This window comes from Mirounga angustirostris, unplaced genomic scaffold (genome assembly GCF_029215605.1).
Source record: "Mirounga angustirostris isolate CCGP_5_RB_7025 unplaced genomic scaffold, mMirAng1.0.hap1 SCAF_15, whole genome shotgun sequence".
NCBI lineage: Eukaryota > Metazoa > Chordata > Mammalia > Carnivora > Phocidae > Mirounga > Mirounga angustirostris.
Window position 1 is genome coordinate 82,031,057 of NW_026991723.1, and position 13,640 is coordinate 82,044,696.

Here is a 13,640-nt window from a genome sequence, read left to right on the forward strand (position 1 = left end):
TGGTAGATATACATCTTATTAATTAAAACCAGAAAAACAATGAGAACTACACTGCTGCAAAGACTCAATTCTTGGTGGGAAGAGGATTGTGATTTCATGGTCTTCTGAGTCTGACAATGCCTAACTGTACTGCTCATTACATGCTCAGTGTTCACGGAACTAAGCAGACTCGACTGCACACCAAACCACTGCAAAATGGCCAACACAGCTAAGCCTGGTTTGAAGGAGTGCTCTGAGGTCAGGTGTCTGACCTGTCCTTGCAACATGAAGTGATTAAGACCTTTCTTACATCAGTGCGAAAGTCTACACTGAATAGAGGAGAAGGTGGTGTTGGTGACTGTGTTGCCACAGGAAGAGTTGAAGAGACAAGAGGTGCTTTCTGAGTGTGGTACTGTGCCCACTGCTCTGGCTTTCTTCTTATCTGCTCCTCGCAACTGGTCTTCAAATGACCACAAGGTTCCTAAGGGGGGATAAAAGAAACAATCTTAATCATCTAGGGAGCAGTAAATAAATTTAACTATGCTCTGCGGAAATAATGTTAACAGTTTATTATATCGTTGGGACCAAAAAAAAAGAAAAAGTACCGTAGGGAAGTCACTTTAGTCTGTTCTCCACACATTTAAATGGAAGGGTTAATATTGAGTCCAGTGATGTTAAAAGTAATATCCGAGCACTCAGTTTTTCTGGTTTAGGGAAGTCATTTCTGCCTACATGGGGATACTGAAAATAGGCCCTGTCCTATTTTGGAGATTTCTTTTACTTTGCCCTCAGTTTCCTATCCAAGCATAACATTTATTGAGCATTAATATGTATCAGGTCCCATTCTAAGGGCTTTTTCTGATTTAATCCTCACAACAGCCTTATGAGGTAGGTACCACTATCACTGCCACCAGACGTGAAGAACCTGACACAGAGAAGTCATGTAACTTCTGTCCGTCACACAATTCGTAAGTGGAGGAGCCAGGAACGGTACCAGGGTGGTGTCCCTGTGTGTGACAGCAGGCTCTTACCCACCACATGACAGTAGTGCTCTCCTATTTCCGTCATCACTTACCCTTGGTAAAGGCACACTTGTCCTTGGCTCGCTAGGTGGCTGACAAGCCACGGAGTAATACGCATCTAGTGAGTTATATCTGTCTCGCAAGGACGCCTGGTAAACAGACGAGGGCATCACGTCCATTGGAGGTAAGGAACTGCTCCGAATAATGTCGTCTCGCGGGTACACCGGCGGGCGCCAGATGCGCCTGCTGTCATACACAGGCGCGTACATTCCAGAAGGTACTGGAGGAACTGGTCCGTATGGCTGCGGAGGAGGGGGCTGGTAAGGAGAAGAACTCATTCGATCTCGAGGGGAAAATGTGCTGTACTGATCGGCATATGGCATAGAAGCAGGTGGGAGGGAGGACTCTGGAACATGACTGGACCTCACAAAGCGAGGAACACAGGGAGCCACACCGGCTGGCACCGTTGGAGGGGGTGCGTAGTAGCCTTGAAAATCAGAAAGAGGAATACATAATGTAATCTCAGTAAAATCCAACATTTTACAAAGGTTTAAGTCTAAAGCAGCCTTTAATGTGGGAAAAGGAAGTAAGCTTTGAACCTTAATTACCCCTGCTTTAGAAAGAAACTACATGCTTTCAAGACATAACTACTATATGAAAATCATTAAAGTTCACTATTTTGTTAAACTGCTCCTCAAAAACCCAAGACAGAGCTATTAACAGATGGCTGGTAAGTTTCCTTCTAGGGCATCTATTGCCACAGGTTTTGGATTAAGTAATTAGTTACATTATTGACTCCTAACTTTTGGGGAGCAGAGATTAAAGAGCTTTCAAAATCTATGTAAGTTGTGCATTGTCTTTCCAAAATTATACATAAGTATATATAAGCCAAACATTCTGCAAACTGTTTCAAGGGATTCACAAAACTCCCTGAAGTTCATCCATGGACCCTAAATTTGATGCATAGGAAGGAGAATCTTAAAACTACTGGCATGTAGAATCATCAATTCTTAGGGTAGAAAGAAAACTTAGTCCAAAGCATTAATTTTTTTTTTTTTTTTTTTTTTTAGTAGGCTCCATACCCAACAAGGAGCCCAACACAGGGCCTGAACTCATGACCCTGAGATCAAGACCTGACCTGAGATTTAAAGCTGGACGCTTAACCAACTGAGCCACCCAGGCACCCCAATTAATTCTTTAATGCAGATATTCTAGGTACGTGATTAAGTGATTCACTTACTTACCTAAGGACAACAAATGTTATATTACAGTTTTTTTTTCTTAGAACTATCTAAAATTACTTACCTGTCTGTGGGTACTGTGGGACTTCAAAGGGTATCTGAGTCCTTGGATCTTGAAAATACTGAATGTTTTCAGAGTGCTGAGGATATACTGGTACTCTAGTTATAAATGGGCTGGATTTTGGAGGCACAGAATTCAGCTCTGTTCCAACATTAGAAGGCCCAGCTGAGGTAGCCGCTACATTACTTACAGGAGTCTTGGGTGGAGAGCCAATTTTACTGGAGAGAGAATTTATCAAGAACAAAGAATAAATCACTGTCTGTAACTGTTGTCTTCCTCAGAAGGAATTTTTCATAAAATTATATAGTGAACCACTAATAGGAAAAACTTTAGGTACTTCCATAGCGAAAAATTAGGCAATGAATTTCATTGCCACCTTCCACTGCTCATTCATAGAATCATAGTAATAGATCTCATATTCTGGTGAAGGCAAAAAGAAATGCAAACAAATCCCAGGCACTAATGTGACCCATCAATCCCTTTTTACTCATTCTTAAACAACATATTTTTCCTAGAGAAAATAAAAAAAAATTACTCAGTTCTCAACAGAAGAAATATACAGTTAACCCTTGAACAACACAGGTTTGAAATGCACAGGTCCACTTACATGCAGATTTTTTTCAATGAATACAGTACTATAAATGTATTTTCTTTTTTTAAAAATACTTTTTGTTTTTTTTTAAGTAAACTCTACCCTCAATGTGAGGTTCAAATTCATGACCCTGAGATCAAGAGTTGCATGTTTTACTGACTGAGCCAGGCACCCCTCCTTATGTTTTCTTTTTTTTTTTTTTTAAGATTTTATTTATTTATTTGAGAGAGAGAATGAGAGAGAGAGCACATGAGAGGGGGGAGGGTCAGAGGGAGAAGCAGACTCCCCGCCGAGCAGGGAGCCCGATGCGGGACTCGATCCAGGGACTCTGGGATCGTGACCTGAGCCGAAGGCAGTCCCTCAACCAACTGAGCCACCCAGGCGCCCCCCTCCTTATGTTTTCTTAATGACATTTTCTTTTCTCTAGCTAACTTTACGGCAAGAATACAGTACATAGTATATATAACCTATAAAATCTGTGTTAATCAACAATATGTTATCGGTAAGGCCTCTGGTCAACAGTAGGCTATTAGTAGTTATGTTTTTGGGAAGTCAAAACTTGCACTCGAAATTCGGACTGCACAGGGGTTGTGTTGTTCAAGGGCCCACTGCAGTCCACCAGAATTCTTTGGGACAAAGAAGACAGACTGTAAAAGAAAGGTTGTTCTATTAAGAGCTAGACAGACATTTTGAAATGTAAACTCCTTGAGAAAAGGCCATTTTTGTCCTTTTGGGGAGGAAGGGGCAGAGGGAGAGAGAGAGAATCTTAAGCAGGCTCCAAACCCAGCACAGAGCCTGACGTGAGGCTAAATCTCACAACCCTGAGATCGAGACCTGAGTCAAAATCAAGAGCTGGATGCCTAACCCACTGAGCCACCCAGGGGCCTCATTTTTGTCCAGTTTGTTAATTGCAGTCTCTCCAGATTTTTGTTAAGTGTTATATCTACAAGAATTCCTGGCACACAGTAGTTCCTCAGTAAATATCTGTTGAACAAATGAAACAGTTCCTGCCACATAGTAGGTAGTCAGTAAATAACTAGTGGATGATCAAAATGCCAATATATGGTTACTCATTAAACTGAATACATAAACTTATTATTTTTTTTAAACAAAGGATTTTCTTTGTTGAGTCACCAAGCAATCAGTTCCAGAGGATCTCATCATGGCTTTCTTATGTCCTATTAAGAAGGACGTCCAACTTTAGGGCACCTGGGTGGCTCAGTCAGTTAGGCATCTGCCTTTGGCTCAGGTCATGATCCCAGGGTCCTGGGATCGAGCCCACATTGGGCTCCCTGCTCAGTGGGGAGTCTGCTTCTACCCTCTCCCTCTGCCCCTCCTCCCTGCTTGTGCTCTCCCTCTCTCAAATAAAATCTTTAAAAAAAAAAAGTCCAACTTTAAGAGCTTAGATATGTGGTGGCTCCAGAAAATGCATTTGTTAATGATGCAGGAATTCAGTATGCTGCATCCCAAGTAGAGTAGAGGGTTTTTCTCAAACTAGAGAAGCCCTTTTAAAGCTAGAATATAAACAAGGAGTATGGGCTGCTTTTAAGTCTAACACAGCAGATTAGTCTAGCAGATGTTTACTTCTATGTGTAAAATGAAAATAACTAAGGAACTGTGGGTAATAATAGTAGATACAAATTTACTGACTTACAGTTTAAAGATATTTTAGGGCTATGTTTATTCTTTGCAGTTAAAGGCAACAAGGAAAATAATTAGGATTTCCTTATAACAGTAATATACTAACTTACTGAGCAATTACTGAGCACATTCCAGGCACTATGCAATGTGCTTTACACAGGTTTTCTGGTCCTTCCATATCAAAATGTTATATACTATAAAATTTGGGTAAGTACTTTGAAATGGCGAATTTTTAGACTTGTCAGCAAAAAAGGTATCAAAATCCATGACAAGATTCATAGATTCATAGCCTCATGAGATCGTGCAAACTATCTGTAAAAATCAGACTTAAGGAAAACGCTAGCCTTCAGTCACATTCCAGTCAGGCAGCTAGATTCCTACAGCTGTAGCCTACAGGACTTTCAGGATTCTAGGCTCTTCCGCAGCATGCCTCTCCTGCGTACATGATTTTGCCTGTGATGCTTCCTGTACTGAGGAGTCCTTCCTTCCCAACTATCCATGTTTCTGGAACTAGCCAGGTATTCTCTAAGGAGCCTTCCACAGTGACTTCCTGCAGAATGGTATTCTTTTTTTGTGTTCTAATAATACTTGGAACACAACTCCATTATAGTACCTCTCAGAATATATTGTATGGTCTGTTTACATCTGCATCCCAAACCACACTGTAAGTCCCATCTTAGAAGCAGGGAGTAGTATTATCTAGTTCATTTTCATTACATTTCCACCAAGTGGCTGGTGTTGGGTACGTGGAAGATCCATAATTTTTGAATGAATGATTGAGATTTTTTTTTTTTTAAAGCTTTTATTTATTTATTCATGAGAGAGAGAGAGAGAGACAGAGGCAGAGGGAGAAGCAGGCTCTCCGCGGAGCAGGAAGCCTGATGCGGGACTCAATCCCAGGACCCTGGGATCATGACCTGAGCCGAAGGCAGACGCTTAACCAACTGAGCCAGCCAGGCGTCCCTGATTTAGATTTTTTAAAAGTTTTTTCCCTAGTCTTATCATTTAAAAAACTGAGATATAATTTACCTTTTGAAGGTATACAATTCAGTGATGTTCTGTATGTTCACAAGGATGTACAAGGACCATCACCACTAATCCTGAGACACTTCCATCAGCCCTGAGAGAAATCTCTCCTTGTTAGCATTCACTCCCCAGCCCCTGACAACCACTCATTTACTTTCGGTCTCTATGGATTTGCCTATTCTGGACAATGACATAAATGGAATTCTGTAATGTATGGCCTTTTATATCTAGCTTCTTTCACTTAACATAGTTTTCAAGGTTCACCATACTGTAGTATGTACTAGTACTTCACTCCTTTTTTATGGCTGAATACATTCCACTGTATGGTTATAAAACAGTTCTACGTTACCTTGCCAAAACCCTTCAAAAGTTCGTTTTCTAAACATATATGTAACACAAGGTCTCCATAATCTGGTGCCAACCTATCTATCTAATCTTATTTTAACCAGCCCCTAACAAAACTTTCAGTTCTAAAGGGCTGGTCTCTTCAATATTCCATACAATTACCTAGTATTACATTATCATATTACATATAATTTTCTAGAAGGCATATAATAAACACTGACAGGGGCAACAAAATCTGAACATGTTAAAACTCAGATTTTAAGACCCTACAATAATACCAAAGCATGAGATTTTAGAGGTGGAAATAACTTTTCAGATTGTTAGAAAGTTGTAAAACTTTTTTCTTAAAGCACCAAAACCCTTTCTTATGCTGAAACCCAACAATATTGGTAATAATAATAACAACAACAACAGATATTTATTGAGTGCTATTGGGCAGGCACTGTTCAAAGCATCACACTTAACAATTCACAAATCCGCACAACCAACATATGTAGTAGTTGCTATTTTTGTACAAATTTTATGGATGAGTAAACTGAGGAAGACAGATTAATTGGCCTAATATCAAACAGCTAGAAAACAGTGAGCCAGAATTTGAACCCAGAGAGTTCGGCTCTCAAGAGGCCCCTCTTAACTACCACACATCATTATGGAGTACAGAGAGGAACTGTTCTGACTGCAGCAGAGGCTGGAGGCTCAGCATCTCACCTTGCTTAGGTTTCTACTTAGTTCCTTTCTGGCCCTTCTATGGACTCAATCCTATTCCATAGAAGTTCAAAGAAGTAAGTGTGGGGAAAAAAAAAACAACAAAAACCAATTCTGGCCCAGCCTCTTTAGTTTATAGTCGAGGAAAACAAAACCCAGAGCTGAAGTGACTTTCTAAGGTCACAGAGCTATTCAACTGCAGACCCAGGACTAAAACTCAAATTTTTTGGCATTTAGTGCTTTTTCTACTATGTGGAACATTCTGCATAAAAATTCTGATTAATTTCTTTTCCTTGGGATAAATAAAAATACTCAAGCATTTCTAAAAAACTCACAGTAACCATTTTTACCTAATACTTACTTTTCAGTGACGGATTCTGCAGAAGGCCCAGTAGCATTCTGACCATTAGTGCCAACCTTCCCCACCTTCTTCACAGTCTCCAGAGCTCTTAACGTACTGTCAGTACTACGTGGGATTAGCTGGGAAACACTGTTTTCTGCATTTGAAATTCCGTTTGTACTTGGAACAATTTTCCCCGTTGTTTCAGTACTTCCTATGACAGAAATGACATTTCCGGCTGTGGTTGTGACAGTGTTGTTTACACCAACTTTATTTAGAAGAGGAAATGTTCTTACAGTTGCATTGATCTTTTTGTTCCTTAATCGATACCTGTTTCAAAAACAATCAACATATCAGTGAATATTTCACTAAATCTTACCCTGAAAGGAGAAAAAAAAAAAGACAATGGGAAAAGATTTAAATAGGAGGAACAGCTTTAAAGAAAAGTTTCTTCAGCTAAATATCAAATCAGTCTACATCAAACTCTGCTGTGATAGATGCCACATGAAAATACATATGCCCCCCCACAAACATATATGTAGGCACGTAATTAATACAGCAAGCAAAATACACATGTATTCAAAGAAACCTTTTGAGGGAATAAGAAGAGATTCTTTTGAAAATTTTATATAATTGGAATATAAAGTACATTATATAAAAATGAAAGGAACCATACCAAATTTACTTAGCAATGCAAAATGAAAAGTATGAAAAAGTTGGCAAAGTTCTGTTATTACCAAATGATTAGAGCATTATATAAATTTAAAAAATTATGAAACCAAAACTCATTCTTAAACGCTATACCAAAATATGGAAATTTAGTATTATATTTTTCAGATTAAGTTTATGCCTGAAGTAAAAAGGATTTGGATTAAAGACTTTTCCGATACTAATTTCAGGGTCTTATCTATAGTGGTCAAATATAACACTCTTAATATATAAAGCAATTTGATCTTGGAGTCGATTTAAGAAAATTTGTTTCACTTGTACAATTCAAAAACTTCATTATAATGTAGTCCTAGTCAATGTTTCCTCTAATACTTTAAAGTGATGAACAACTGTTACATGAAAAGAAAAACGACTACACACATTTGAAGTCATAATTACATAAGCCTAAATTAATCTGATATTAATGTTATACATAATCAAACATATGGTAATTAAATATAAATAGCGTTAGTGATGAGCAATGCCTTCACAATCCCTCCCTTTCAGTCCCTCAATATCTACAAACAGCCTTATTATTCAATCCTGCTCTTCTCCCTCCCTCCCTCTCCCTCTGTCACACACACACACACACACACACACACACACACACACTGACAGAGGCATGTGGAGCTCAATAAAAGACAAGTGTCCCCAGACGAGACTGGCTGGGGGTGCAGTGACAGAACACAAAGTTTAAAAAAAAAAAAAAAGAAGACAACAGTTATAGCCAATCTACATATGTCATCTCAGAGATATTCTGGGGAACCACTGATTATGAGTAGGGTACAAGCAGACCTATATTTTAGAAAGGCAGTTTGGTGATGTGGAGGGGCCTGCACTTTCCTCAACATGCTCTCTGAAACCTGCTCTTCATTCTTCATCTCAAAGGTTCTTGCACAAAATACCCAGCTGCTCCTTGCTTTCCATCCTCAAAGGACAAATCTCAGCTATCCTTAAGATTACTCTGGCAGGCAAAAAACAAAAGGTTTAATTGTGAGTACCTTAAAAGAGAAGAGTTGTAAGAAGTAAAACCTTAACTAAGGGAGGTAAAGTAAGTGACAAGTCAGGATACATATTGGACTTCTAGCAACTAGGAAGCTAAAGACTTGGATTTAGGATCTGGCCCTCACGCCTGAAACAGCCACTTATTTCCTATTCTTTTAAAATCATCTTTGAGCTCCCTGAAGTACTCACTCCCTGCCTCACCCAGCTTTGAATCCACTATCTACCATTAATTCCTCCCTTGTAAGTACCTTCAACTCCCCCTGTTGGAACTCACCTGGTAAAACCCTAATCTGATTCTTCACTTACTCTCTTATTCTGGGCCTGCTCCGTGGCAGCTGAATGTTGGTGGAGAAAAACTATGCCATCATGGCTCTCTAGACTCCCTTCAAAATTATGATCAATTATTTAAAATGGCCAAGCAATACATTATTACACTTCTCTACTAAATTCACTTTCCCATCTCTAACATCCTTTCCACCTCCACTCTCCACAGCTCCTCCACCACTGATGATACCACCTCCCACTTCAGAGAAAATAGTTGAAACCAGAGGAGAATTACTTCTTTCACCACCAAGTCCAGTAACCTTCCTGCATCTGTAACCACATGCTCCTCTGAAAAAGGGATGAAGAGCTCCTGGCTCCTAACTCAGGCCAATCTTGCCGCTTGGGTTCTACCCAGGGCCCATCTCCACTTGAGCCCCAGGTCCCAAGCCCATCTGCCTTTGCAAAGACTCCACTCCTGTAACGATCTGTTGTTCTAGGGCATCATCACTTCATTCAGGTGTCTCCGTACATGTCATATCCTCTGAGATACCTTCCCAGACCATCTTATCTAAAATATCTCCCCTTTCCCAATCGTTCTCTTTCTCCATACCTTGTGTTATTTTTCTTCATAGCACAGAGCAGTACCAAATATCATGCTTTCTAATTATTTGCTTTATGTCAATCTTCTCTACTACAGTGTAAGCCCCATGAGAGCAAGGATTTTTGCCTTTCTTACCCACCACTCTACCTTCAGCACATCATACAGTACCTGTGCATACTAGGTGTTCAATAAATATTTGCTGCATGAATGTGGAGTAAGCCTCTAACTTCATATGGCCAAGAGAACAAACTACTGATTTTCTACCCCAAAAGCATTTCCCATCTCAGTAAAATACACTACTTGGTTATGCAGGTCCCAAACCTTGGAGTCATTCTTGATTTTTAAAGTCCACATTCAATCTATCAGTTTTATCAACCCTACTTCCGAAATACATCCCAGTCTGATCACTTTTCATCATTTTCATTACTATGGTCCTAGGACCAAGATACCAATCCTGTGCCTCAACCACTGTAGTAATTTAATTGGTCTCCAGCCATGCACTTAGTGACATTTCTAAGACAAAATTAAAATCTCATTGTTGCGGGTTGGCTGGCTGGCTCAGTTGGTAGAGCATGTGACTCTTGATCTGATCAGGCTCCTGAGTTCAAGCCCCATGTTGGGCATAGAGCTTACTTAAAAAATAAATAAGATTTGGGGCGCCCGGGTGGCTCAGTTGTTAAGCATCTGCCTTCAGCTCAGGTCATGATCCCAGTGTCCTGGGATCAAGCCCCGCATTGGGCTCCCTGCTCAGCCAGGAGCCTGCTTCTCCCTCTCCCACTCCCCCTGCTTGTGTTCCCTCTCTAGCTGTGTCTCTGTCAAATAAATAAAACCTTTAAAAATAAATAAATAAATAAGATTAAAAAAAAAACCCCCCAAAATCCTCATCATTGCATTTGAATAAAACCCTACAATGGCTTCCAAATTCCTCACCATGGTCCATAAAGCCAGTATGATCTGGCCCTTGCCTACCTCTCCAATCTTATCTTTTGTTGTTCTTCTCATTCTCCATCTTCCAGACACACTGGTCTTGTTTCTAGTTCCCACGCATGCCAAGTTTGTTTCCACCTCAGATGTTCTTATTTTATCAGTAACTGAAATTGTATTTACATGTTTACTGTTCCTCTTCCTCCACTATAAGCATCTCAAATAGTACCTGGCACTTAACAATCATTTTTATAAATATCTGTTGAACTGGTTGATCCCAGGCTTTTGACACTCTCCAGAATGCAGCAACTCTTGGAAACACGATTCTAATACTCAGGAGACTGTTGGGAATTTACATTTAGTTTGGTTAGAGAGATGCATAATAGTTAAAGCAGGCTGGAGTAAAATTTATTTAAGTAAAACAAATGTTTGCTCCTGGTGTATTATGTGAAATAAGACAAAGGTTCTACCCTCAAAAACTCAGAGATAGGTAGCAACGTGTATTTTTTTAGCCAATAGGATAGTGACATCTTCCACCTCCTTAATCCTTGGTATCATCCTGTTTTTTCTTCTTTTTTCACACACCAACAGAGACTGTGAGGCTGGCTGGAAATAGGAATTATAGATTATTTGCTCTTTCAACATAAATATACTGAATTTACGTATCAGATACTTGCTAAGTGAAGAAAATATCAAGATTAATTACCCATAGGATAAATGAAGTCCAGTGAAAATACACACATGCAAATAAATAATTGCAGTATGACAAGAGAACTGGATGTTACAAAGTATAAAGCACTACACCGGCACAGTGAAGGAAGCAACTAACACTGCCTGGGAAGTCAGGGAAGTCCTCAGAAGGAAGCTGACATCAGAGTATGACTAAGAACAGGAGCTCTCCAAATAGAGAAGAGAAAAGCGTATGATATAGAGGAACAACATGTGCAAGGGAAAGAATGAAAGAATTTGTGTAGTAGTAAACAGTGATTAACAAGATGTACCTTAAAAAAATAAAAACTGCAAAAGGTAGAGTAAGGCTGGAAAGCTAGATTAGGACCACCAGATCCTGTGATATACTGAGGAACCAATTTAGAATGTAAAACAGAAGATGGACATGATTAGATGCTTATTTGCAAAAGAAAATCTTGGTAGCAATGAAATAGCCAGATTGAACATAAGGAGATGCCAGGTTAAAGGCCATTAGAGTACTAAATTGATAAATTGGGTAAACACATGTGAAACACTAAAAATGGTACCTCACACCAAATGAGACCAATTAATTTGGCTATGATTATTTTTATACTACTACTATTATAATTTCAGACAAGAGATAATAAAATTCTGAAGTAGGTAATGGAGATGGAGAGTAGAAAGCCAGCTTGAAGACATAAGAGATAAAATGGATCTTCAGCTGGGGTACCAGTTATGGGTCGAATGGCAATGAAATCACAGTTTCTCCTCTGACTTTGTTAAGTCTAAGTACACCCAAGCAAGGTCCCCTAAAAAGTTCTACTTTCGCTAAGAAGCTCTATTTCAGGTATGGGCAAGCTCAATAGATCTCCTAGAATCTCAAAAACCAGCCCAATATAAAACTCTATATACAGAGAGGCTTAGACTGGGTGCAAACAGCATCTTTTTGTCTTAGGACTCCTATAACCTCTCTAGACTCTTCCAGTAGGGGGAAAACAGAGAAGAAGCATGTTTCTACTCTTCTTTTTAATGCACACACACATATCACCTATCATATTGCTGCTGCTGCGGAGCTCATTACATACAGGGCCCAGTGCCCGCAACTGAGGAGAGGAGACTGTAATCAACAAGATAGATACAGTCCATTGAGCTTACACAGCAACAAGGCAGACAGTCAATAGATGAGGGGTCAGCAAGCTACCTCTTGTGGGCCAAAATTGCCTGTCTCTTGTAAATGAAGTATATAGCTATGCCCGTCTTATGCACTATGGTGGCTTTTTTGCTACAATGGCAGAATTGAGCGGTTGTGACAGTTCACTGCATGATCCGCCAAAATGAAAATATTTACTATCTGGACCTTGACATAAAATTTACCATAAGTTAACCATAATTTTGATAAGCATGATAAAGAGGAACCTGGTTTAGTATGTAATATTGGGAAGACCCCCCAAAAAAGTGAAGGATAAGCTAGGCAAAAGAAAAGCTCCAAAGGCAAGGCCCCAAGGAACAACATGACGTAGAAGACCTAAGGTGGGAAGGAACATGATGCATTCCAGGCACTGTCAGAAGGTAAGCGTGGCCTGAGTATAAAATATATTCAGGAGCACTGTGAGATGAGATCAGAAAGGTAGGCATATAGATGATGCAGGGTCCACAATCTAGATTTTATAACTTTATCCACAGGGTATGAGAAACCACCTGTTTCTCATTATCTGCAATGAGCTTAATGTACAAAATTCTCCCTGTTTTGTGGGGAATGATGGGTTTGGGGTAGGCAACAATAGCTGTAAGAAGACTAGTTAGAAGGCAATCACAGATCGAGAAAAGGGGATGATAATTTGGACTATAAGGATGGAAAGAAGAATTGAGAAACATACAGGCAGGAAGCTGAACTGACTTGTTGACTAAGTAAGACAAGCAGATGAAAGGTGACAAAGATGGTGCCTTTAACATGGCATGTATAACTGGCTGAACAGTACACTGGGGGAGAGCAGAATGAAAGGTGGGAGAGGATGTATGGGAGGAGAAAATTAGCTCAACTTGAGCTTCAAGTGTCTAAAAACAAAAGGGAGATGTCCACTAAGAGTTGATACACAGGTTGCTTCAATAGAAAGGCTGGAATCAATTTTTTGGCAACAGAGGCACCTGAGTGGCTCAGTTGGTTAAGTGTCTGCCTTCGGCTTAGACCATGATCTCAGGGTTCTGGGCTCCCTGCTCGGAGGGAGGGGGATGGGACAACTACTGCTTCTTCCTCTCCTTCTCCTTTGCCCCTCTCCCCCGCTCAAGCTCTCTCTCTCTCGCTCTCACTCAAATAAAGAAATAAACCCCCAAAAACAAAAAACAGAAACTTGGACAATACCTATGCTAAAAAGACCAAAAGCCATAAAAAGAAAATGTATCTGCTGTACTGTTTTACCTGGGACTTTGCCGTTATCTTCAACTGAACCTGACAAATAAGATTGCACGGAGGGGTGTTTTGTTCTGCACAGGTGCTTA

The 13,640-nt window shown here is 39.9% G+C and overlaps 1 protein-coding gene across 4 annotated transcripts in view; it reads right to left on the reverse strand.

The window, feature by feature from the left end:
* Window positions 1–13,640, reverse strand: part of RC3H2 (ring finger and CCCH-type domains 2) — a 54,942-nt gene that overhangs the window by 14,149 nt on the left and 27,153 nt on the right. For 3 of the 4 annotated variants that reach the window (XM_045883095.3, XM_045883094.3, XM_045883097.3), the window contains exons 10-13: window positions 6,974–7,282; window positions 2,307–2,521; window positions 1,055–1,488; window positions 290–460 (exon numbers count right to left, since the gene is read on the reverse strand). In XM_045883095.3, the coding sequence (XP_045739051.1) occupies window positions 290–460; window positions 1,055–1,488; window positions 2,307–2,521; window positions 6,974–7,282 (1,129 nt within the window). The remainder of the gene's footprint in view (window positions 1–289; window positions 461–1,054; window positions 1,489–2,306; window positions 2,522–6,973; window positions 7,283–13,640) is intronic. The other variant, XM_045883096.3, reaches the window with a different exon arrangement.